Here is a 26,891-nt window from a genome sequence, read left to right as displayed (position 1 = left end):
TTAATTGTGATCATTCCCGACGCACTGCTTTAAAAATTATTCCTATTGCTGGTGTAGGTACAATTAAACTCTTGCTGAAACATAACCAGCAGGAACTCTGTCACGATCCACAGAATGGGTTCCAGAGAATGAAAGAACTTGTATTTCCTTTCTTCTTTTAGTTAACTAAATTACTTCTAAGTTTTGTGGTTTCCCCACAAATTCTCATGTGAGTAGAATTGTAAACGCTGCTGTGTAGTTTCTCAGAGAGATATTTTCTCAATGTCCTTGGTCATAAAAGTGGCACATGTAAAGTACACCAAGGATATCGCATTGAGATTTTCAGTAATTAAACAAAGTAATGGGCTCCACGTGACATTTTTATGGCTAAACATCAGTTTTGTTGAGTTTCACGGAGGATTTCTCTGTGCAAGACTTTGTGAGCTCTCTCTCCATATCTGACCAAACTTGACCCATTAACTACCAACCTGGTCCTTGTCACATGATTCTCGCCTCATTCTACCATTTGCTATATCCGGAGCAACTCCCCATTGCTGGGATATCCCGGAATGGACTGGTAACTTTAGCGCCATAGCCATCCTTTGTGCACCTGGGCAAATTCTGTCAGTGTGGAACTGATATTTTCCCCAGACAAGGCAAATTGAAGCCTACTTATTGGGCAGTATCTAGTGGATGGCGTGGTCCACACGTGGGATTTCCACTACTTGTGAGACGAGCAGAAGAGACCATGACACCAGGCCATACCAGCCTGATCCAAGGTTGCCTCCTGGGTCATTGCAGTCATAGCCATTTAAAGGAATGTATTGCCCTCAATGAGCTTCTCCATTGTCAGCATGTGTAGCACTACCTTCTCGCTGATACCTCACACTTTATCTCTGCTACTGGGCCCCTCCCACCAAGGCTCATGCACCACCACTCTCGTTATACTCTGCAACATCTTCCCTCCCTCACTGTCACCCTCCCCAACTCCTGACACCACTAACCCTGCATGCCCTATGCAGTACCTAATCACTTGCTTACAGTGGCACAGTAGTTGACACTGCTGCCTCACAGCGCCAGGGATGTGGGTTCGATTCCACCCTTGGTTGACTGTGTAGAGTTTGCACATTCTACCCGACTTGGGAACACAGTCAATGCTGAGGAGAGGCTGTCCCATTTTGGGAATGCTAGGGATCGAGAAAACCCAGCAAGCCAAGGGTGGTGGAAAGGTATAAACAAAGTGGCAAAAGAGAAAGGAGCACAATGAGAGATGTTACAATGGCTTCATATTTAATCATCTTTGTGGACTTTTTCAAGGATTGTGCATACTCCAATTATTTTTTTGAAAGAAATTGAAAGGAGAGTGGAACTTTTTGATGAGGCATTTCTTGGTAATTGTTTGCTTACTGATGACCACCTACTTCAGTTTAGTGTCAGGTTGCAGTATATGTTTTGGATACTATTTCAAATAGTTGGTGACCAGCCTTCCAAAGGCAAGAAGCACCCGACTCAACTCTCCTGTTTCTGAAAAAAATAATTCTTATTGTGAGTCCTGAATTTCCTCTAGAAGAGCAATTAAACAGTTTTTCAATACTATGTTTCCTGAGCAAACTGTGTCTGCCAAGATCCCAGAGACGACTGTCTATTTGGTGACATCTGCCTACATTTTCCAATATATCTTGTCAAAAGAGAGAGAGATTGATTTTCTTTTTCCTTTACCCTTATATTTTCATGTTACAAACTAAGTGGGTTAACCAGTTTTGCATTTTCACTCAATAAGTTCTGGGTTTTTTTCACAAATCAATAATGTGCGTTTTATGAAAGAAACCTAATTTTATTTTAATTCTAATATGGATAAAGCATATGATTGACTACAGCAGGAACTGGGTAAAACAATTAAATTTATGTTGTGAACCATGGAGTAGTGAAAGAGAAAATCATCTCCTCTTGGTCATTGTAAAAGGGGGTGCATTTAATGGTCAGCAACAGGCCACTAAAGAGAATGAATGCTACCCAAACCAGGACACAATATATCGAGGGATTTTGTTGCAATTTTCTTGAGGACTGCATTTTGTTTTTTTTTTAGTTTTAGACTCCTTTTCTATTCTGAATAGATCATTTATATGATGGAGTCAGTTGCCTTCTGTGTCTTTATTGACATATGCACTAGTTAGACTTTAGAAACAGAACTTTAAAAATTCTTCATTTATTTCATTAATTACAGATGTAGCTGCGTCTGTGAAGAGAGAGAAAGTTAAGTCTGACTTCTTCAGAACTTCTAAAGAAGAGTTTTACCAGACTCGAAACGTTAACTGTATCTTTTTCTCCACAGATGCGACCAGACCTGCTGAGTTTCTTTAACATTCTCTGGTTAGCACTTCCAGCATTGGCAGTATCTTATCTTTATCTTTCCTCAATAGTTCCCAACCGTCCATTAAGATTAAAGCCAATATATACAGGAAAGCATGAATTTATTTAAAAAGCACAGTATTCAAATTGTTGCAACGAAACAGCAGGCACCAGTTAGCAATTAATGTTTTTTGAAATAACTGACGCACACTTACACATAAATCAACCATCACACTAAACGTACCTTCCTTAGGCTCATGAGGTTACAGCTAACATTACACACACATGAAACTTGAATAGGAGCTAGATATGGTGTGAGTAAAGAAATGAAAGATAAATCCAAAGGCAATGGAAGTTAGTAGTATATATTTAGTTAGGCAGCTGAAGACTGATGTCACCAGGAAGATTGTGTACAGCTCAAGTTCTACAAACTGATGCTGAAAATTACCAACAAGTTCTTGCAACTGAAGTAGAACCACTCTTTGTAAATTCAGGCTCACATCTGCTGCAGGAAGCAGTAGTCACTGTTTATTTGCAGCTTGCCTGAAAATTTCATCAGCCAATGGATGGGCAAGTAATTGTTTCTCTGCTTTCAGCTGCCAGGTGCCCCATTTTCCCAACAGTTGGATTTCAATATTTTAATGAATTTGATGACAAATCATGAGGATAAACTCTGATCAAATCACCTACATTTTAGTTTTAATTAGCCATCTGTTGTAACTGACTGCCCTTCACACAGTTGCTGTTTCTTGGATTTTTGGCCTGTCAAAGAGACTTACTGGGATTGCATGGAAAACTCTTGCATTTGAAATGTATTCAGTGGTTTGATTTGAGTCAGTAATACACAATAAATGTCTAAGCTTGGTTCCACTACTTTGATGCACATTTTACTGAATAAAATCTCAATATATATTTGTTTCCACGATCATCCTTAACATTTTAATAGCATAATTTTTCACAATTTTTGTTAATGGACAGATGTCAGTTAGTGTCGAGAGTGTGGTGCTGGAAAGGCACAGCAGGTCAGGCAGCATCTGAGGAGCAGGAGAATCAATGTTTTGGGCATAAGCCCTCCCTTCATCAGGATTCCCAGCATCTGCAGTCTTCACTTCCTCTGAGTAGATATCAGTTAGTGTGTTTTTTTTTTGAAAAATGTGCTGCTTGTATTCTAGGGGTTGATTTGGTTGAATTGAGTGGTTTATGCTCAGCAGATGCAGAAATTCAGAACTGTGCTAACACCTAGAGTGGTGAAAATGCTAGTCAAAGGGTTCCAAGCAGTCAAATGTTAGTGAAAAGATTGGAGGACATTGTGGGGGAGTAGAGTGCTTTGGAAGGGGGCAGGAGGTGGGGAGCAAAAGACCTTGGAAGATGAAGCTTGACGGTGTCAGGAGAGTGGTATGGTGGGACACGTGGGGCAAGGAAGACCATGGGGAAAGGGAGGTTTGGGATGTTGGTAATATAGGTAGGATGGAGGAGGATCTCGCTCTCTCTCTCTCTTCTCCACCCCCTCACCCAAACATATTTTGAAAGAAGGACCACTTGTAGAAACAAGGGGCTTTCTTCCAGAGCTGGTCAGTTCCACAATTTCACCAATGGAAACTGAGTAGGCTTTAGATTCCATGGATAGTTAGGTTTAAAGGGATATGGGTTAAATGCAAGCAAATGGGACTAGTTTAGTTTGCAAATCTTGGTCAGAATGGATAGGTTGGACCAAAGGGTGTGTTTCGTGCTCCATGACTTGAGTTTAACTGTTCATTTGGATGTTGCAGTGAAAAGTGGCAAGACTATGCATATCATTTAAAATATGTCATTTCGGTTTAAATCGGAGCAAACTACTGCGGATGCTGGAGATTGGGAATAAAATCAAAAAGTGCTTGAGAAATTGAGCAGGTTTGGTGGCACTTTCAGAGAGAGACGAACAAAGTTAACATTTCAAGTCCAGTGTGACGCACCTTTGGAATAGGGAAAATAACTCCTATCAGACTCAGAACATCAGCTCTGTTTCTCTGATGCTGCCAAACCTGCTGAGTTTCTCCAGCACTTCCAGTTTTTTATGTGATTTAGAATTCCTAATTTAGATTTTTGTCAAATAAGGCTGTTTGTATTATTTAAATCTGAAACCAATGGAAGTAATAATGGAGTATTTTTTATTCTAACCTATGCTTGGCATTTGATAAAATTGGATGCAAGACCACTTTTCCTTCTAATGGAATTATACTTTACATCAGTGTTGAAGTGAGGTGGGAGAGCAGTGATTAGCTCAGTTGGCTAGATGGCTTGCATGTGACTCAGACTAACACCAACAATGCAGCATTAGGTAGCCTAGGGGCGTGCCTTATTATCTTACCCTGCATAAACCTTGGTTTAGCAATCCTTGAATAATCAAGAATGTTATTGGAGAAGAGACAAAGATGTCAATAGAGAGTAATATCAGATTAAATGGTCAGTTGGCATTCCACCTGATCACTGGGATCCCCATCTGAAGTGTTTAGATTATAATCAATACACATGATTATATTTGATTCTTACTTTGAAAAATGGACAATCGACATTGTTTTCATTGCTGGTTCAAAATGTTCACATCCAAAGACTCGACAAAATAATCCTGCCCACTATGATGCAATCAGAGGGTAGTGCTCCTTGAGTAAGGTGTATCCAGTAATGAATACCATGGACTGCATTCATGGATGACGTGTATGCTAAGTGCCTCTGAGACTTGTGGAGGAACTCTGTGAAGCTCGATCATTCCCGGAGCACGGGCGTAAAGACAACTTTCAATTGACTTACTTATTGTATGGGGATGTTCAATATATGCAGTAGTCTGTGATGGAAACAATTGAATCAGCAATCTCAGAATGGAATTGGATTATTGTAAGTAAGTATCTGGCAACTCATGAAATTTGAATCAAATGTGAAAAAGAAATCTGTAGCTAAAAGGTAATCTAATAGCATCCATGTTATGACTTGCGACTGTCATAAAAGTCCATCTGGTTCACTAATGTCTCTCCAGGGAGAAAAATCTGCTGTCCTTGCCCAGTCAGACCAACAGCAACGTGGTTAAGCCTGAAACAGCCTGAACAGGTCACACAGGTCAATGGCAATAAGGAATAGGCAACAAATACTTAATTTGTTAGTGTTGCCTACGTCTTGTGCAGGGATAAAAACAACATAAAGCAAGTGTTTTATAGGTATGGAATATGATATTTTGTAAGTACTAGGGACAGCTGATGGGTCTGCTGTGATCTTTTCCAATTTGTGTTTCCATCATTCATATCTGCAAAGTACCCGTGAAAGCCTGGCTGAGGCTCTGGCACCTTATTAAGGTGGGGATGGAGTGCTGGGTGGGATACAAGAAGAGACAGTCCAGAGTAGTGTTGATCAGAGATGTGAGAGAGGACATGCTTTGTGGGCTATGGGTCTAAAACCCCAGAAATTGGTTAGGCCACTGTTGGAATATTGTGTGCAATTCTGGTCTCCTTCCTATCGGAAAGATGTTGTGAAACTTGAAAGGGTTCAGAAAAGATTTACAAGGATGTTGCCAGGGTTGGGGGATTTGAGCTATAGGGAGAGGCTGAACAGGCTGGGGCTGTTTTCCCTGGAGCATCAGAGGCAGAGGGGTGACCTTGTAGAGGTTTACAAAATTATGAGGGGCATGGATAGGGTAAATAGACAAAGTCTTTTTCCTGGTGTCGGGAGTCCAGAACTAGAGGGCATAGGTTTAGGGTGAGAGGGGAAAGATATAAAAGAGACCTAAGGGGCAACATTTTCAAGCAGAGGGTGGTACGTGTATGGAATGAGCTGCCAGAGGAAGTGGTGGAGGCTGGTACAATTGCAACATTTTAAGAGGCATTTGGATGGGTATATGAAGAGGAAGGATTTGGAGGGATATGGACCGGATGCTGGCAGGTGGGACTAGATTGGGTTGAGATAGTTGGACTGAAGGGTCTGTTTCCATGCTGTACATCTCTATGACTATGACTCTAAATGCAGTGAATAAACAGGTCCAGGACCAGCTAGCAAAGGGAAAGCCTTGTGATAGTAGACATTCCTGATGAAGAGCTTATGCTTGAAACATCTATTCTCCTGCTCTTCGGATGCTGCCTGGCCGGCTGTGCTTTTCCAGTGCCACACTTTTTGACTCTGATCTCCAGCGTCTGCAGTCCTCACTTTCTCCCTGCGATAGAAGGGTCCTTCAGGAGCAAAAAGAAAGGAGGCAAGGGGTAGGGATTGTGTGTTGGCTTGTCCGATCACAGCAGGGGAAAATAGATTGGCTAGAAAAAACCAGGAAAGGTCATTCTTGCTCTTCCTGGTCTTACAGCGATGAGTGAGAGGTGCCTTTTCATGAATCTGCTGTTTGCACCTCCATTCACCTGCAAAACCCAGACCACAGTGATTAAAGGTGGAAACTCTGGACCTTATTCCTGTAAGTCTGATCAAAATTGAAGCACACAGCATCATTAGCATCTCAAAAGCAAATTAGTTCCTGCCTCTATTAAACCCATTAATTGTTAGCTTTTAGATCTTTGAAATTTTAATCTCATCTTTTGATGGTGGGTTAAAATTCCAACCTCTGTGCTAAGAAAATATAATAGGTTTTCTGAAGAAAGGATTGAACTAATGCTGACATAAATTAGATTCAATGGTTTGTGTCTCCGTCTGGTCTCAGCGTTCATATAAATGCATGTAAGCCACAGTTGGCAAATTTAATTAATGAGGATCAATGGTTGGCACAACATTGTGGGCTGAAGGGCCTGTTCTGTGCTGTGCTGTACTGTACTGTTCTATGTTCTGAGTTGAGCATCGAGGAGTGTGAAAACCTGTGAGCTTGGTTAACTTTTCGCATCTCTTGACTCCAAAATAAAGTCCAGGTCAGGTGAATTGGCCATGCTAAATTGCCCATAGTGTCAGGTACCTTAGTCAGAGGGAATTGGGTTTGGGTCGGTTACTCTTCAGAGGGTCGCTGTGGACTTGTTGGGCAGAAGGGCTTGTTTCCATACTGTGCGGAATCTAATGAAAGAAGTGAAACCATCACTGTATCCTAACAGATGAAAGGCTTAATAGACAATCAATTTTTCAATGTATAATTTCAGTTACATCACACTGTAAATTTTTGCTGTAAATTCTGTTAGGATTGAACCCTCCACAATCACCTGATGAAGGAGCGTCGCTCTGAAAGCTAGTGTGCTTCCAATTAAACCTGTTGGACGATAACCTGGTGTTGTGTGATTTTTAACCATAAACATGTGGATATTGAAAATCTGAAGTTGTCCAACGGAAGCTTCTGTTGACAGTATTAATTATATTCAATCCTCTTCTCTTGCTCAACAGATCGATGAGCTCCCAGAGGGAGCAGTGAAACCACCAGCAAATAAATATCCTATTTTCTTCTTTGGAACTCATGAGACGTAAGTACACTTCAAAGGTAAAAGGATGATGGCGGTCAGTGTTGTATATTTTATTGCATGACAGATTTTCGTTATTATGAAAGTGAGTCTGTCTAAATGGATCTGAATGAAAACCTTTCTCTTTGAAAATATTCTAACCAAGTTTATTTGGTCTGTAAACGTAAATAATGTACAGTGAGAGATTTGAAATTTTGGGTTAACTCCATCCAGATTTTAGTGAAATTATGATTTCTGGGTGGCAAATGTTGCTGAAATGTGGTTCGTGTAGGTATGCAATGTTTGAATAAAAACTGTTTAGGCTCTTTCAATGAGGCATATGTTCAAATGATCAGTTAGTTGTTAGAGAGCAGCAGAGATTACAGTTGCAGTTTGGGTCCATGCAAAATCATCACAGCCGCCTGTCTGGGAGTTACCCAGAAAATTGAACCTTCTAACAGGTAAATCTCCATGTGTCTGGAACCCTCTCAAAAAGCCCCCCTTAAGTTGGAGAATTCAGAGGGATCCAGCTCAACTTAAGCTTAATAGTTATTTAGGAAGAGTTAAAGAATTCAAATCCAACTGTATTTCCCAGTACACCGAATCTAAACTCTGCATTGATCCTTTCCAACCACACCCATCCCAACATTTGACAGCCTATCTGACAGTGTTGGACCCGACACCCACGGCCCCCATCTCATACCTGATGCCAACACTCCTCCCTCGCTAGCATGACCAGATCATGCCAAATATAGCACACTCAAGCATTGAACTAAGGCTGCCAGAACAGACACACTCACTGCCAGGCCAACACCCTTACCCCACACTGGTCCATCGACCTATCCCCAGCATTGGGTGGCATGGTGCCACAGTGGTTAGCACTGCTGCCTCACAGTGCCAGAGACCCGGGTTCAATTCCTGCTTCAGGCGACTCTCTGTGTGGAGTTTGCGCTTTCTCCCCGTGTCTGCGTGGGTTTCCTCTGGGTGCTCCGGTTTCCTCCCACAGCCTGAAAATGTGCAGGTTAGGTGAATTGGCCATGCTAAATTGCCCTTACTGCTAAGTGAAGGGGTAAATGTAGGGGAATGGGTCAGGGTGGGTTGCTCTTCGGTGGGTAGGTGTGGACTTGTTGGGCCGAAGGGCCTGTTTCCACACTGTAAGTAATACATCGACTTGTTTTGCACTGGACCCACACCTCTCCGTCCATCTGACACTGTATTCCCCCTCACATTCATTGTAAACTTGCTTTTCTGCAGTCACTGTCCAAGTACCTTTGGAAGGGAGAGCATTTAACTGTTAAAATGTGACAGGAAATGTAGTTTAACAAAAAACAGTTTCAGCCTTCGACACTACTCCCACCCTGAGTGGATTTCTCCGTGGTTTCCTCCAATGTTTGAGACAGCCCAGATTCAGGATCTTAGCCATAAAAATTGCCAACAGGTGAGTAGGTAATTTTAAAGAGGACTATTTTTGGTGGAATCTGTTCTAACTGTAATCAGAATATCTGGGGCAGTGAGATGATCTGTTACTTTCATCATGCTCATACCCATGAGGGGCAATTCTGCAGGATCTCACTGTCAGACCTGGGAGAGGATATGAGGGAGTGGGTTAAATATCCCCTCTTGCTTTACTTCTCACAAAGGAACTGAAGGAGAGCAGAGGGCAGTGGTTAACATTTCTGCTGCCAATTACTGCCATGGTCACCCAACTGAGATGAGTACTTGTGATAGACAGCAATTTAACATTAGCATCTATTTAGTTTTGCCACTTAATTTCACAATGTATTTGCATGATGATAATGACGAACCTTGAAGTACTTTTGAAGTGCACTTGCTGCAGTAAGGTATAGCAGCCGATATATGCAGAGTAATCTCCTCAAACTGCAGGTGTTGTGTGAGAGATGATCATTAACCAAATCTTCAGGGAGAAATCCTCTAATCATCTTCAAAATAGTGACATTGAGTCTTTTATATCGATCTGAGAGTTTACATGAGGACCTTGGTTTGGACTAGTCCAAAAGATAACCTTCCAATAAAGGCATATTCCCTCAGTAGTGCACCAGGTTATGTTCATATCTCTGGAATGGCTTAATGGGCTCGAGCAAGAGGCAGGAGAGTAGCCCATTGAGTTTTAGTTAAAAATCATACAACACAAGGTTATAGTCCAACAGGTTTAATAGGAAGCACTAGCTTTTGGAGCGCTGCTCCTTCATTAGACAGTTGTGACGACCACCTGATGAAGGAGCAGGACTTCGAAAGCTAGTGCTTCCAAATAAACCTGTTGGACTATAACCTGGTGTTGTGTGATTTTTAATTTTGTACACCCCAGTCCAACACTGGCACCTCCAAAAGTCTTGATTGCCATAATGGAGCAATAGAGGCAAGCTATGTTGATTTTGTTTTTTGAAGGCAATGTATGAAACAATAACTAAAAAGTCAGGCGGAAAAAAGGTAAACGAACGGGAAAGCCTGAAGGATCCAATCCTGAATTCCCAAGATGCATTGTCAGCTGATAAAGCTCTGATGGGAATGAGAATTTGTAGAATAAGTTGCTTTAAGATAATAAAAAGGGTAAAGCATTACCAATGTTAGAAACCAAACATAGACATGGAAACACTAGGATTTATTCAGTAGGGATGGGGAGGCAAGACAAGAAAAAAAGGTCTCGCGGCCTCTATTTCAAAAACCTGTTACATCTCTAACATTCTCTGATTCACAAAAAGTGTCCCCAGCATTTCCTGTTTTAATAATTGCTTCTTTAAAAGAATATGCTTCAGTTGGTATAATCAGTACAAAACCTTTTAATTGGAAGTGATCTGAGTGTTGTTACTGGTTAGAGTTAGAGGACAGTACAGAATATTTTGTGATTTTTTTTTGTGTACATTGGTTTACTCTATGTGTATTACATCTTTCTTGCTGAAATTCTCTTCTCGTCCTCAAAGGGTGAAACCTGTCTCCTTGAAACAGTTGGCAACCACTTTCCAGATTGTTTGTCAAATGCAGAACAGCTGGTAATGAAAAGTCAGCAGTTAAAACTACCCCTTTCCTGCTAGTATATTGTGAGGAGCTCATGTTTATAGAACAAAGCCATCAACATTTTTCCAGTCAAGTGCAAGGCAAACTGATTAATGTCAAAGAGAAAAGCAAGCTTTAGAAATCACCTTCTCAACAGAGATCATGGACCATCTCTCTAAGCCTAACCTTGGAAAAACTCTAATTAAATCACATTGCAATGTTAATGCAAAACACGCAAAGAATCCTTGAATGAAGTTATTTTGTCCACAATTTTAAGGAGATGTTAATTGTTTGAAATGAATAAAATATTTTTATTTCGGGGAAATAATGTTATGTTAATGCTCTACTTAGCATATACAGGGCAGTTTTAGTTTATCCGTAGAGAATTGCTTGATTTTCACTTCCAATTATTAATTCATGTTGCTTTTTAAAAAAAAACACGTAATATTTGCCTGCAAGCCTTCAATGGTAAATGCATTGCCAAATGAACTAACTCAGACACAGCTTTATTATCCTGACTGACACAGGTTTGTTGATCCCACTTGGGGCAGGATCAGGCTGTAACTAATCCCTTCACCAATTGGCTAGGAATGGGGAAGAATGGACCAGGCTCCCGAGCCTTGTTTCCCCCTCTTTGACGCAGCTAGAATGCGAATGTCGGCTGAGGCAGAATGGTGTCTGCCTGTTTATGATAACGTTTGTAGCTTGGCAAACACTATTGGAGCGCAGGACTCATCAGTGACTTCAGGAGAGAGGAAGACAGATTTTTTGAAAAAGGCAGCAGAAATTAGAACCTTCACACCCTACCCTCCACCACCAACACCACCACCACAGCCCCCCCCCCCCCCCCCCCCCCCACCCCCACCAAGCTGTCCTTAAAACTATTCATGCCAAGACCTGAAAGAACAAATGCGAAAAAGTGAAGTAATTAAATCTTGGGGATATTTTACTTAAAATAATCTCCTTTGGTCTAAGATACTAGAGTCAAATCCTATAATAAGTTGTTAAAATTACAATTAAATTTTTAGTGCCAATAAATGGAAATTTTAAAACTTAAATGTAGCCTTGAGAAGTTCGCATTTGATGGTATTAGTGAACAAGCTGTGTATGCTATACTGTGACCTCCTTCTATCACTGTTACCACAAATGTCAGTCTGTTTATTTTAACTCTTTTAATGTCTGTTAAAATAGCAATGTTATACATCCCAACAGTAATGACCATTCATATACTCCATTAAATGAAAATTCTATTTGTTTCTCCAGGAGATAATTTAATGCATTATTAAGAACAGATAACATCATAATAACTTAAACGCCCTTCACCAACCCCAGTCCAAATGTGCTGAAGCCTTTATCCATGCCTTTCACCACCACCTGATTCTAGTGTTCTGCTATTCCTACCCTTGCCTCTCCATAAATCTCAACTCATGTGAAACTCAACTGCCGTTATCCTCTTCTTGCACCAATTTCCACTCTTTCATTCACATACGTTGACTGTTAGCCCTGCAAGCATCTTAAATTTAAAACTCTCATTGTTGAGTTTAAAAACGCCTTCATTGCCTTGCCCCTCTTTCTGAGCTTTTGTGGCCCTGCAGGATGATGACCTGATTGGTACATCGTGTACAACCTCCCTAACTCGCTCAGGTCACTTGTGCATCTCTCCTTCCCTTTTGCCCTCCATTGGTGGTCACGCCTTTAGACACCTTGGTTCTACACTTGCGTGTTCCCTCCCTGAAATCCTTTGCTTCTCTCACTCTCTCTCTCTCTCTCCTCTTTAAAACCCCCTCCTTCACATTTACTAATATCTCCTTTCTTTATTTAGTGTTTATTTTAACCGTAGAACCTCTACAGTATTGGAAGGCTTTCGATCTATATTAAAGGCACCACATAAATTAATTTCTCCCATTGTTGTCAGCCTTCGATTCAAACAGTCCTTGGGATGAGCCTTGCCCCAGGGGAAGACTTGATTAAATGATCATGGGAGCATTCATTAAAAAAAATAGAAAATTGGCTAACCAACAAGAGTCCAGCCTTGTGAGATGTACCAGCCAGGGTATCAGTCTGTTATATTGTGGTTTTGTGTTTTGATCTGTCCTTTGTTTAACTGACGAAGCTGGTTGAAAAATCTTTTGAGAACAGCAATTGAATTTTCTGTTGCAGTGCCTTCCTGGGACCTAAAGACCTTTTACCTTACAAAGAATATAAAGATAAATTTGGAAAGTCTAACAAGCGAAAAGGTTTCAATGAAGGTCTGTGGGAGATCGAAAACAATCCTGGAGTCAAGTTCACAGGATATCAGGTAGCGACTATTTTTGGTTGTCCCACTATTTTAACAATGCACCAGTATACTTGGACAAGTCAAAGTTAATTGGCCATTTATTATCAGCAAATTCAAGCAAGGCTGCCAATTCATTACTGGCATTGAAATGCAGTGCAATGGCTATACAACATAGGATTGTGAACGTGTATATATCCCAACATAGCTTTTTATTTTGCCAATATTTGTGAATTAATAGTTATATTTCACATTTGAGATATATTTTATAACTATATATACAACACCAAAACTTAACTAATGGCCCAAGAAATTCAAAACTAAGTTAACCAAGCTGTGTAGCACATTAGTGTGGAGTCAAGAGATGCAAGCAGGAGAATCCAAGTGCCCTCTTGCCTCCGGGATCTGGGTTTGAACCCAGGTTCCTCTCATTGTGAGAAAATTCTTAAAGGGATACGCAGTGTAGATGTGGAAAATATGTTCCCCTTAATTGTGGGGTCTAGAACCAACTGACTCAGGTGAAGAGGAACCCCTTCACTCGCAGGATAATGAATTTTTGGAAATCAGTCAGATTTTTGTTTGGTACTAGAGGGCTTTGGGATGTGGCATTGCAGTGGATTATCAATCGTGGTCTAAAATAACTGGGCTGCATGGCCTACATCTTCTCCTGTGTTTCTGTGTTTCCATTTGAGTCTACCTTTCCATTCATAAAGATCACCACAGCTGAACTGGCGCCAGCCCATCTTCCCTCAATATCCCCTTATTGTCAATCCCCTTGTCGTCAAAATAATCTGTCTAACTCCAACTTGAATGTTGATGATTACCAAATTGAAATAGTTGAGTATTTAATGTTATCAAGGCAAGAAAGCATTGTTCTCAATCTATCGATTAGCTCTGGCTCAATTGATTTTTTAAATTAAAAGTCATGTTTCTAGAAGTATGGAGACCACAGCAAATTATAGTGTATTTGATCATCCACCCCTTCCTCTATCCTGATAAATTACCTGCCTGTTTTTAACAAGGAACAGTATTCTCATTTGGAGATATGGACCCTGCCATTGTGACCATTTCTGGGTCCCTGCCCAGGTTGGGGGTGGATGGTGTCAGTGTAGTCACAGCTTGTAATTTTCCCCAAGTCGACAGCATTGGAAGACAGGTTTGGTAATTAATGAGAGGTAGCAGGACCGGGATGAAGGTGGGCCCAGTTATAAAAGCATCCATGGCAGCCATTGTGGGAACAGCAATATTGAACATCATTGAAAATCAGAAATCGGCAAAAGGAGAGGCAGGGGCATGGCAGAGTGAGAGCTGCACTGTGGTTTCCTTTATTTTTATTCATTCATGAGATGTGGGCATCGCTGGCTGAGTTGGCATCTACTGCGCATCTTAGTTACCCTTGAGAAGGTGGTTGTGAGCTTCCTTTTGAATTGTGAACACAATGTGCTCCAGGTTGACCCGTCATGTCATTAAGGAAGGAATTCCAGCATATTTACCCAGTGACAGTGAAGGAACGGCAATATATTTCCAAGTCACAGCAGTATACGGGTTGGAGGGAAGCTTGCGGATGATGGTGTTTCCGTGTATCTGCTGTCCTTGTCTTCCAAGATTGAAGTGGTCATGGCTTGAAGGTGTATGTAAGGAGTCTTGGTGAACTTCTATTGTGCATCTTGTAGGTATTACATAATGCTGCGACTGAAGGTCAGTGGTTGAGGGATTGGATGTTTTGTGGATGTGGTGCCAATCAAGTGGGCTACTATGTCTTGGATGTCAAGTTTCTTGAGTGTTGTTGGGGTTGCACACGTCTGGGAAAGTGGATAACATTCCATCACAACTCCCAACTTGTGCCTTATGGATGGTGGACTGGCTTTGTGAGTCAGGAGATGAGGTACTTGCTACAGGATTCCCAGCCTCTGACTTGTTGTTGTAGCCACGGCATTTATATGGCTGGTCCATTTCAGTTTCCCGTCAATGGTACCAGGATGCAGCGCTCAATGTGTGATCATTAAAGTGTTTAGTTCTCAGTGTAAGACAAGACGATGAAGCAGACCTGGCTGGAGGTAACAGAACACGTCAGTAGCTGCAACGTTGTCTGGAGAATTTGGTAAAGGGTCATAAAGGTTCATTCTGCTCAATGTGCAATATGATGGTAAGTTTTCCAGCTTCCAGCCCCTCAGTCCCTATGCAGCCAGCTCCTAACATGCGAGTCCAGTGTACTTCCTGACCCATCAACAAGCTTCAGAGGGTAAGGACCTGTTTGAACTGATGCATGCGGCTTCTTATTTGTATAAAGTCCCCAATATTAATGAGAGAGGCCAGTATAACGTTATCTTTCTCTCATATCTTCATCCTTGCAAGAGAAAGGGACGCACAGTCCCAGAGAGAGAACGTACATTGGAGGAGGAGTCACCATCTTGACTGCTGTGGAGGAGGAGGCAAAATGGCATTACATCAACTTTGATGGAGAGATGAGAATGCCTGAAGGAGAGGGTGAGAGGGTATTGAATTACATCAATGACATGCACTCCACCCTGTCTGAAAGCTCAAAAGGTTCAGCTGTATCAGGATGCTTCAGCCTTTCAGAAGAATCCACTGTTGCAGTTATGCTCTGATGATTTCTCCCATCTATCTTCCATGGAGCTGCTTTTGGAGCAGGCGAATGTCCTGTGGCACTATTGGCACAGTGCCACTGCTGACACAGTGATGTTTGGAATGGATGCCAGTTTGTACCCTACCTGGTGGTCCCCTCCAGCAATCCAGAGCACCATCCAAGGGCTGAGGCAAACAGTGAGGATGCCAGTTCTCACAGGGCACCACCAAAATCATCATCCTCCATGTCCCCTCTGTTTTGGGGGTTATCTATGCATCAGAGCCCTTTAACGCAGACAATCCCTGTCTTGATGCCAGTGTAGCAGCTGCCTCTGGTGTTGCTCCCATTGGCACCTTCACATCAAGGACATTGTAACTTCAAGCAGACTACACAGCCAGGCTGCCCCTATGGTCTGAAAGGGAGAACAGTGTCGAAATAGCTGAGATCGAAGGTCGTCTTGTTAGTCATTGCTCCAAGTGGTTAACTGGGCCTAACTCTGCTGGTGAGTGTATGTGCAGTAATTTTTTTAAAATATATTTTTAAGAGGAGAGAAAGAGAAGAATTTTTTTTCGGATATTTCAACACATACAAAACAAACAATTCAAACAAGGATAAATAGACAAAGTCTCTTCCCTGGGGTGGAAGAGTCCAGAACTAGAGGTCTTAGGTTTAGGGTGAGAGGGGAAAGTTATAAAAGAGACCTAAGGGGCAACTTTTTCACGCAGCGGGTGGTACGTGTATGAAATAAGCTGCCTGAGGAAGTGGTGGTGGCTAGTATAATTCCAACATTTAAAAGGCATCTGGATGGGTATATGAATAGGAAGGTTTGGAGGGATATGGACCAAATGCTGGCAGGTGGGACTAGATTGGGTTGGGATATGTGGTCAGCATGGACAAGTTGGACCGAAGGGTCTGTTTCCGTGCTTTACATCTCTGACTCTAAATAAATAATAACTAATAATTAACTAGTAAAAACATGACAGTAATAAAAATAATAATAATACAGCTCAACAAAGTAAAATAATAGCCCTTGACCATCAAGAGCATAAATTTATACATATTCATGTCTTTGTAATTCCTCCTGTCTGGATACCACACTCCTTAAACAAAATTGTCATGGCTATATCAGGCCACTATTAGTATGGTAAACAAATTTGTACCGAAGTAGTCCAAACAGAGCCGTGAGGTCTTATACGAATTCTGTTTTATGGTGCACCATTTTTGTAAGGAAGTCCAAACGGATGTGTTCCATGACCAGCTTACCCCAGCCCAACAGCCCCGGGGAGTTTTCAAACACCCACCCAACAGCGTGTTCTTTCTTGCACAAAAAAATGAGGAGACTGAAAAGTCTTTTTTTTTGTGCACGTCTAATGGAAGTGGATTAACATGGCCAAGAAGAAGAGATACCGGGTCCATCTCCACCTCCGTCCTCTAGACCCACTCTATTTTGTCTACCACAGTGCTCCAGTATGTCCACAGCCTGTGGCAGGACCAGAGGCAGGGAACGGACCCATACTCATTTTGCATTTAGGACACTTTGGAGATACTCCCACTTTAAATTTCAAAAGGTGGTCTGGAGCCAAGTGGACCATTCGGAGAATTTTCAATTGCAAGGCACGGGTCCAGTTGCAAGTCGAGATCCTCCTTGCATTTTCCCAGATGTCCTCCCATACTTCAGAAGAGATCTCAACGCCCAGCTCTCTCTCCCTTACAGAGCTGTTCAGACTCGTGTGAGGGGCCCTCTCCCAACAGGTGATAGACATTACTGACAGAAAGTGTGTTCTCAGTACTGAGCACCCTCTTCTCCATGTCGGATCTAGAAGAATCAGTTAGACGTGCTTAATTGATAGTTTTTGATATTTGGGAGGTCTACTCCTCCCAGTCTGTGGGGTAGCTGCAATTTAGTCAATTTATTTGGATGCGAGCATGAAAGGTACAGTTAGTAAGTTTGCAGATGATACCAAAATTTGAGGTGTAGTGGACAGCGAAGAGATTTACCTCCGAGTACAACAGGATCTTGATCAGATGGGCCAATGGGCTGAGAAGTGGCGGATGGAGTTTAATTCAGATAAATGTGAGGTGCTGCATTTTGGGAAAGCAAATCTTAGCAGGACTTATACACTCAATGGTAAGGTCCTAGGGAGTGTTGCTGAACAAAGAGACCTTGGAGTGCACGTTCATAGCACCTTGAAAGTGGAGTCGCAGGTAGATAGGATAGTGAAGAAGGCGTTTGGTATGCTTTCCTTTATTGGTCAGAGTATTGAGTACTGGAGTTGGGAGGTCATGTTGCCGCTGTACAGGACATTGATTAGGCCACTGTTGGAATATTGTGTGCAGTTCTTGTCTCCTTCCTACTGGAAAGATGTTGTGAAACTTGAAAGGGTTCAGGAAAGATTTACAAGGATGTTGCCAGGGTTGGAGGATTTGAGCTACAGGGAGAAGCTGAAAAGGCCGGGGTTGTTTTCCCTGGAGCGTTGGAGGCTGAGGGGTGACTTTATAGAGGTTCACAAAATTATGAGGGGCATGGATAGGGTATATAGGCAAAGTCTTTTCCCTGGGGTCATGGAATCCAGAACTAGAGGGCATTGGTTTAGGGTGAGAGGGGCAAGATATAAAAGAGACCTAAGGGTCAACTTTTTCACAGAGGGTGGTACGTGTATGGCATGAGCTGCCAGAGGATGTGGTGGAGGTTAATACAATTGCAACATTTAAAAGGCATTTGGATGGTTATATGATCAGGAAGGGTTTGGAGGGATATGGGCCGGGTGCTGGCAGGTGTGACTAGATTGGGTTGGGATATGTGGTCGGCATGGATAGGTTGGACCGAAGGGTCTGTTTCCATGCTGTACATCTCTATGACTCTATAATAAGGGGTCGCTTGCGATACCAGATAAAGGAACTGAACCAGTCATTCAGTCTTCTAAATGTCTGCTTAGTAAAAAGCAGAGGAAGCTTTCACATAGGATACAGCAGGTGGGAAAGAATGTTCATTTTAATGAGGACTATCCGACCTAGCCAAGAGATCGGAAGTGCCTCTCATCTTCTTGACTGATTCTGTCAAATAAATGGGCAAAATTGGTTTTAAATGGCCAATCAAAGATAGGGGTAATGATTATACCTAAGTGAAAAAAGCCCTCCTTCTAAAAGGAAATCAAGATTTGTCCTCAGGATCAGGGCATGGCCTCTAAATTTGCAAAGTTGATCTTGTAACCCAAAAAGCCACCAAATGAATTAATGCATTGTGTCAGAAGTGGCACCGAAACTGTTGGGCTTGATAAATAGACAAGAACCTCATCTGCATACAATACTATCTTATGTGTTTTTGTCCTCACTTCAGGAACAGATATATTGGGATCCCTACATATTGCCTCTGGTGATTGAACCACTGGCAATGTGAAAGGCAACAGTGATAAGGGACAAGATTAGAGTGCTGCTGGAAAAGCACAGCAGGTCAGGCAGCATCCGAGAAGCAGGAAGATCAACATTTTGGGCAAAACCCTTCATCAGAAATCAAGGGCTTTTGCCCGAAATGTCGATTTTCCTGTTCCTTGGATGCTGCCTGACCTGCTAAGTTTTTCCAGCACCACTCTAATCTCCAGCATCTGCAGTATCCACTTCTGCCGAGGTGATAATAGACATCCCTGTTGACTGTCCCTACGAATACTGAAATTGCTTGACCGCACACCATTGGTGAGGACTGCGGCAAGAGGGTCACTACACAAAACCTTTATCCATCTGATAAAGACCTCATCCAAGTCATACCCCTCCAAAGTATTAAAAAAGATATGGCCATTTGACCCAGGCAAATGCCTTACCACATCTAAAGAGATCACCGATCCCTGTACCAATCGTTGTTGACGTACTTGGATCATATTAAGTAACCTCCTGACCTTATTCGACAACCTGTGACCTTTTATTAAACCCCGTTTAATCCTCCTCAATGATGGAGGGGAACACAGTCTCAAACCTTAGTGCCAGGATCTTAGGATTTTAAAATCGACATTCAGGAGTGAAATGGGCCTATAGGAAGCACTGTCCTCCGGGGCCTTCCCTTCTTTAAGAACATGAGAGATGTTTGCCTCTCTTAAAGATGGTAGGAGGAGGCCACAACTATGTGAATCGTTAAACATACTCAGCGTCGGTCCTGACCGTATACTTAAAAATTTCTTATAAATCTCACTGGGAAGTTCATCAGGACCAGGCGCCTTTCTGTTCTGAAGCTGCCTCACAGCCTCTTGCATCGACAACAGGGCATTAAGGAGAGACTCTTGCTCAGGGGTCACTCCCAGGAGGTCCAAGTTCTTAAAAAGAGATTCCATCCTAACCTGCCCATCCTCACAACTTTCAAACTGGTATAGTTCAGTGTAAAATTTCCAAAATGCCACGATAATCCTTCTAGAATCATGGGTTAAATTTCCAGTATCCCCCCTGATTGATGTAATGGCTTTGGGAGCACTCCTTTTCCTGGCAAGGTACGTTCCTGCCTCCATTCCTGATGAAGGGCTTTTGCCCGAAACGTCGATTTTCCTGCTCCTTGGATGCTGCCTGACCTGCTGTGCTTTTCCAGCACCACTCTGATCTAAACTCTGGTTTCCAGCATCTGCAGTCCTCACTTTTGCCAAGATACGTTAAGTACTTGCCCAGCCTATCCCCATGCTCAAACAGCCTTCGGTTTGCAAATGTAAGCTCCCTCTTAGCTGTCTGTGTAAGGATAGAGTTCAGTGTAGACCGAAGCGCTACAATCCTCTGCAGTTTAGCCAATGAGGGCCTATCTAAGTCTGCCTTCAGATGTGTCTCTAGCAAGCATTGCTGCTCACCCTTCTGCTGTTCCTCACTGGCAGAATAGGAAATAACTAACCCCCGAGCATAGTCTTTAGCAGTTTCCCAGAGAATGGACGGATTACTGGCTGAGTTTAAATTAATGTCTAAAAAAGCCCTGAATTCAGTAGAAAACAATTCCGTAAACTTGCTATCCTTAAGGATAAAGGGATCCAATCACCAATGCCTTGAACCTACCATAGTCCTTACCCTTGGCCAATAAATACACTGAGCGTGATCAGAAATGGTGATATTGTCAATTGTACGGCTCACCATCCAGCCCAAATGTGCTGCGGGAGTCTAAAAGAAATCAATCCTGCTGTGGCATTTGTGCAGATTTTTTTAAAAAATCCCTGCCAGAAGGGTGAAGGTGCCTCCAAACATCTACCAATCCTAGTTCAACACACAAATCCCTGAATCACTTAGATCGCAAAGAAGATATTGGGGGACCTTTGGGCAATCTGTCCACTGTAGGATCTATTCGACAATGAAAATCCCACCCACCCCCCACCAACCCCATGATAATATGCTGAGATGCGAGGTTAACCACTCTCTAGAAAGTCTTGAGGGGGTGGGCCGGGGGACAGTAAGCATTTCAGATCCTGTATTCTTCCCCATGTACCAAAGCTTTAAGGACCACAGATCTCCTGTGTGTGTCTTTAATGCACTCTAACAACTTAAATGGGAGATTCTTCCCAACAAGATTGGCCACCCCTCTACTCCTTGTATTGAAAGATGAGAAATACCCATTCTGTTGCAGTTTCAAATGCTCTGCATCATTTAGGTGTTTCCTACAATAAGGCAACATCCACTCTCTCCCTTTTTAAGACTGGAAATTACCTTCTTCCTCTTGACTGGGGAGTGACGCCCCTTAATGTTCCAGGTACACCACTTGAGCACATCCTTAGCCATAACCTTCTATAGCACCAATTAGACTCCAGAGAGGAAGAACTTGAACTATGAATTGCTGAGCTTCAGTACAAGGAAGTCCACAAAACACAAAAACTACACAAAATAAAACAGCTACAAACCCACAAAACTTGCAAAAACTATATACACCAAAAATGGAAAAACAAAAAAGCACCAACGGCACTTATTAGGGGAATTCAAAGGGAGCACTTACGCCTCCCACAATCCTATTGATCATCCCAAACATCCTCTTAACTCCTAGCAGCTAGGGTCACATCATACACACAGGCAACCCAGTAGGAGAAAAAAAACAAGATTAGTAATATACACAAATAAGTTAAAGGTAAATATGTCACCGATCCCTTAGTATAACTAAGAAACTAAACTAAATACTCTATCCATCCCAAGCATAATTTAACATAATTTATTCCCAACATAAGGAGACTTCACCATGCCCTCTCTAAAAAAGGTCAAGCCCGAACAGCTCTGTCATCTGTGCCTATTCAGTTGTCTGGCTTAAGTTAGCATGTCCACAAAGTTCCTCACTTTCTCTGGTGAGTCACATAAATGTACAGATCCGTTATAATTTACCCAAAGCACCGCTAGATATCTTGGGGAGTACTGGGTTCCGAGGTCTCTCAATCTCTTCTTGATGCCATCATAGGACTTCCTTTTCCAGATCACCAGCACTGAAATGTCTTGGAAAACATGATCCTGGAGCCCTTGCATACCAGCGTCCCCGGATCCTTCCGTTAGGCTCTGGAAGCTTCCAAGACACACTGTTTGTCTTTATAATGATGGAACCATACCAGGACAGGGTGAAGGTGCTAGTCCATTCCTGGCGTTCACGCCATGACCCGGTGGGCTCTCTCCATCTTTATCCTTTGCTTTTTAGCCTCCAAACTAAAGGAATTCCGGGAACCACTTCTCAAAGTATTCCACTGGCCGCTCACCTTCCGTCCCCTCCGGCATGCCAGCAACACGAAGGTTCCTTCTTCTGCCCCTGTTTCCAAGATCATCCACCAGATCCAGCAAACCCACGGACGTGTGTTTCCAGGGCTTCAGTCCAACTCTTGGATAAATCAGCCTCTGCCTCCATCCCTGTGGCCCGATGCTCGAGCTCATCAGTCCTTTCTCCCTGGTCTTGCAGCATAGCAGAGACTGAGAGCCAGCTTCTCCTCAATTTTATCTTCAGTCTGCCACCCCAGGGCCTCACGAGATTTGGCAAGCTCCAGGCCTGGTGAGGAATCAAGCCCGCCACCTCAGTGAGTTGGCCTGACACCCCAGTCCCGGCCCCATGCAAGCTTTCTCCTTTCTTCGACACTCTCCTGCAATAAAAACAAAGGTAAGTAAAATTTTCAAGTTCTATAGATCTTTTACTGTATTTTCACTCACATTAGCGTGGATGGGATGGCCTCTAGCTCTGTCCTGCTGGTGTTGTGGCTCGGAGCCCAGCAAACATGATCTTCCAAGGTGGCTGCTGGTTTGGATCCCCTCCACGATAATTTATTAATAAATTTGACAATGTTCAGCCAAGATCCTTGATGAGTGAGCTTCTGTGATTGAACGGCAAAGTGTGAAGAAGTGGTAATGGGTAACTGTAGTGTTTAAACACCGAATCCAATGAAGAAGTGTGTCCTAGGTATCGCTGGTAAAATTGGATCCATTTTCAGATGTGTGTCTAATCAGTATGTTCTCACAGGCAGATCAAAGGTGAAGAAACCTGCCTGGATCAGATGTGCCCAGGTATTAGTGCCACCTTGGTAAGAGCTTTAATTTAAGCTGGCCCTGGCCACCTCCCTGCAAAGCAATTGGATCTTTTCTTGCTCTGATGAGCTGTGCTAATCTAGCACATGCCCCTCATCAAGGTCCACACCTCTCTGGGAACGCCACGTTTTGGAGAGTTTGCCAGCCCACCCCAGTGCAGGAAGCCCATGGCAGAGTGCACTTTGAGTTCCCAACCAACTGGACCAGGCACCAAGCCACATTATCAGAATCTTCCTCTCCTCCTTGGTGCTGGACCATGTGAATTTATGATTTCAGTTGTGGTGATTCTCTAGCTGTATCCTGAGGTGTTATAAAGGGATGGGTAGGCATCTCCTCTTCAAGGGATATTCCTTATGTTTTGGAATATTTCTGTGACCTCTTGCTGGTAGCTTGAAGAACCCTGGACTGTTGGAGGACAGTGAAGTGATGGCAGCTGCCAGCAGTCATGGGCTCACTGCCGTAGTGCCTCAGTGACTCAATGGGTGTAATCAATGATGCCCGAAACCGAGCGATTTTGGAAAAGGAGATGAATCCCATTTTTTTTGTCCTTGCAAGATCCGGACTATTTGAAATTGAATGCCTTCCCAAGCGCTCACAAGAAAGGCCTCAGTGACCTGCAAGATACAATGGTGTGCTGTTAGCTCATTCCAAGAGATTGACAGCTGATCCTAGGAAAAAATGTCAAAGGCAAAGAAGTTCAAGGTTTCAATACCTTTAACAGAGACTGGCAAGGCACGGTGGGTAGTGCTATCCAACCTGACCTCTTCATCAATGAGGGGACAAATCTCAATGACCATTTGCCTAGATTGATGCAGTCTTCTGTATCCTCAAGACTAGAGGTTGAAAGATTAGTTCGACCAGCGATTCCCAACCTTCTCAGTACAAAGGCTTACTTCAATGAGACAAACAATTCCATGGCACACCTACTTTTTTCAAGTGAATAGATTGCTAATAAAAGTCACATATACTGGCATTTACTGCGGTTATGCCCTTACGAGAGTTTACAACGAAGTAGCAAGAGCATTCGTGTTTCAAATCCAGTGTACCAAATGGGCAAAAGTGCTTTAACCACTAATGTGTGTGTCCATACATATCTGTGAAGTGATAATATTTCAGTTTCCAGTTGGTGGGAGTGGTTGACTGGTTGGGCTGAAGGATCTGTATGGCTCTATGATGAGCTCACCCTTGGTGATAATGAGCCATTATTCTCTTAGCTGTACACTGCAGCTGTTCATAAATATAAACCTGGCATGTTTTTTATTGAAATGTTAATAAATGGCAGATAATTTCAACTCTCCTTCCTAGTATTCTAGGTGACTAACAGGTGACCTAGAACAAACCTTACCTTTTCTATTTCTCATCACCCATATTTCCAATAGTCAAATCAATTTCCAGTCCTGTTAATTAACCTGCTCCTTCTGAGATTTCTGTTCTTAAACAGATCCTTAAATACCTTTTATTATGCCAATGCACATCTCAAAACAGCTGCCTAGTTTGAATCATAGAATCCCTACAGTTTGGAAACAGGCCATTTGGCTCAACAGATCCACACCTACCCTCCAAAAGAGTACCCCACCCAGACCCATTCCCCTGCCTAATGCACCTAACCCATGCATCCCTGAACACTATGGGCAAGTTGGCATGGCCAATTCATCTAACCTACACATCTTTGGACTTCAACAAAATAATGTATCAGATTTTAAACTTACGTTTTCTGCAGGTGATTGTCAGATCAGAGTATACAAGCACTGTGACCAGGTTTTTAAACTTTTCAGGAATGCCATGCAATCATTCTTATAGAAAGTTAACACCCAAATTTAGTACTTGCAACCAAAAGCTCACATTAATCAAAGGAAAGTTGCATCATACTGGAGTGAAACCTTTGCACCTTCTTCTCTGAATGTTTGTGAAAAGCCTCTGGGGGCGAAGAATAGTGGGAGAACTTGGTAAAGCTGATGTTACACATCCTTAAACCACCAAGGGCAATGTGCAACAGTGATAGACACTGAGACGCAATTTGCAAATGGAAGTACAAGACCCATTCTGACCCATGGCCCAGTTTCCTGATCAAAGCCTTAGGAAAAGTACACAAGACAAGCCAAAGTTTCTAACTGCACAAAAGGCATATGTTGGGAAATGGGATGTATGTCATTTTTGTTTTCCAGTGTCTACATTGTTTAATGTCTTGCACATGATAAAGTTTATACCTTAAGGGTAAATTACAAAATGTAGTCTCTGAAGAATCTCATCTGATGGAGTACTCAATTTATTTACTTGCAAATTAATATATTCAAACGACACTTCAGGGACTTGGATATTTTAGACCATGTACTGATGGAGTTCTGCATGTTGGGTGGTGCCACCTTTTAAAGGATATATTGATGCAAAGCTGCCTCCTCAGTTGGATGTGTGTTGGTATCCTTTCCAATATAATCCCTCAGCAATTTTTACTCTGATTAGCTGGTCATTAATGCATTGCTGTAATGGAACCTTGCTTAAGTTGTGTTACATAAAATAGTGACTAATCTTCAAATGTACTTCACTGAGATAAATCACTTTGCGACGTCCTGAAGTTGTGAAAGGCACTGTATAAATGCAACTTCTTTTCCATCTTGCTTGGAAAATCCCATTCCACTCAATTTTAACTTAGAGAGCTAAAATGCCTTTCAGTTATTTTTGCCAGTCACTGACCAGATTGTAAAGCACAACTATTTTATACAATGGCAATTTAACTTGGCTTGAAAGTTGTTATTCAATCATTTTACCTATAACCACACAATTCAGAAATGATGGCTAACCTCCATCATGTAAATATTCACAGAGCCTGAAGACTTGTACATGTCACATATTAACTGTCCTGACTCTCAATGTTTCCCTATAGAATGAAGAGCTGCTCCATCACTTCCATTCTACTTGTATATGATCACATGATTTCCTCTAGTTGTAACAGTTACTTGCTTCCCCTTGCATCTTGGTGGAGAATCCATTAAACGTCCTATATTCGACAAAGCAGTATTTGCTAAAGCTTTGGAGACTTTTTTTTGCAAATTGCTTGGAGGGTCATTTTTGTTGGATAATCACTGGTTATACGATTTCCTTTTGCAACATTGGCAGACTGAATCAGAACCAATAGCAATTCCATTTTTTTTGCTATCACTTGTTGCAATCCTCATACAGTATCCGTGTTTAGATTTAACAACAGCACATTGCTCGTATCCATCCAAAGTTGCTGCAGTCAGGACTTAATTTTCAACTTTTCTATCTGACATCTGTTCTGGTGGTATAGAGCAGGTGCCATTTAAAAACACACCTAATTTTCAAAACCGTCAAAAGTTTACCCTGTAGTATAATGGACACCCTGACTCCTGAATTATACTGCCCTGCTAACCTGCAGTTTATTAGTTATTAGATTCCCTACTGTGTGGAAACGGGCCCTTCGGCCCAACAAGTCCACACCAACCCTCTGAAGAGTAACCCACCTAGACCAATTTCCCTCTGACTAATGCACCTAACACTGTGGGCAATTTAGCATGGCCAATTCATCTGGCCTGCCCATCTTTGGACTGTGGGAGGAAACCCACACAGACAATGTGCAAACTCCACACGGACAGTCGCCCAAGGCTGGAATTGAACCTGGGACCCTGGTGCTCTGAGGCAGCAGTGCTAACCACTGAGCAACCGTGCTTGTGGGATGCTGAATGAAAAATACTAGATTTCCCATCTTATAGGATGACCTGTATTCTTTGAACTGTATCCTCTGCACTCTTTCTGGTGCAGGCTGATTGGTGAGACGAGAAATTTACACCAGTACTCA

At 42.4% G+C, this 26,891-nt stretch overlaps 1 protein-coding gene across 1 annotated transcript in view; it reads left to right on the top strand.

Annotated features, from left to right (window-relative positions):
* LOC140468760 (hepatoma-derived growth factor-related protein 3-like) overlaps positions 1–26,891 on the top strand; it is a 129,557-nt gene that overhangs the window by 62,052 nt on the left and 40,614 nt on the right. The window contains exons 2-3 of the mRNA XM_072564782.1: positions 7,657–7,733; positions 12,882–13,020. Coding sequence (XP_072420883.1) covers positions 7,657–7,733; positions 12,882–13,020 — 216 coding nt within the window. The remainder of the gene's footprint in view (positions 1–7,656; positions 7,734–12,881; positions 13,021–26,891) is intronic.

The sequence above is a fragment of the Chiloscyllium punctatum genome, chromosome 48 (genome assembly GCF_047496795.1).
Source record: "Chiloscyllium punctatum isolate Juve2018m chromosome 48, sChiPun1.3, whole genome shotgun sequence".
NCBI classification, from domain to species: domain Eukaryota; kingdom Metazoa; phylum Chordata; class Chondrichthyes; order Orectolobiformes; family Hemiscylliidae; genus Chiloscyllium; species Chiloscyllium punctatum.
This window is presented reverse-complemented; position numbering and strand designations above follow the sequence as displayed.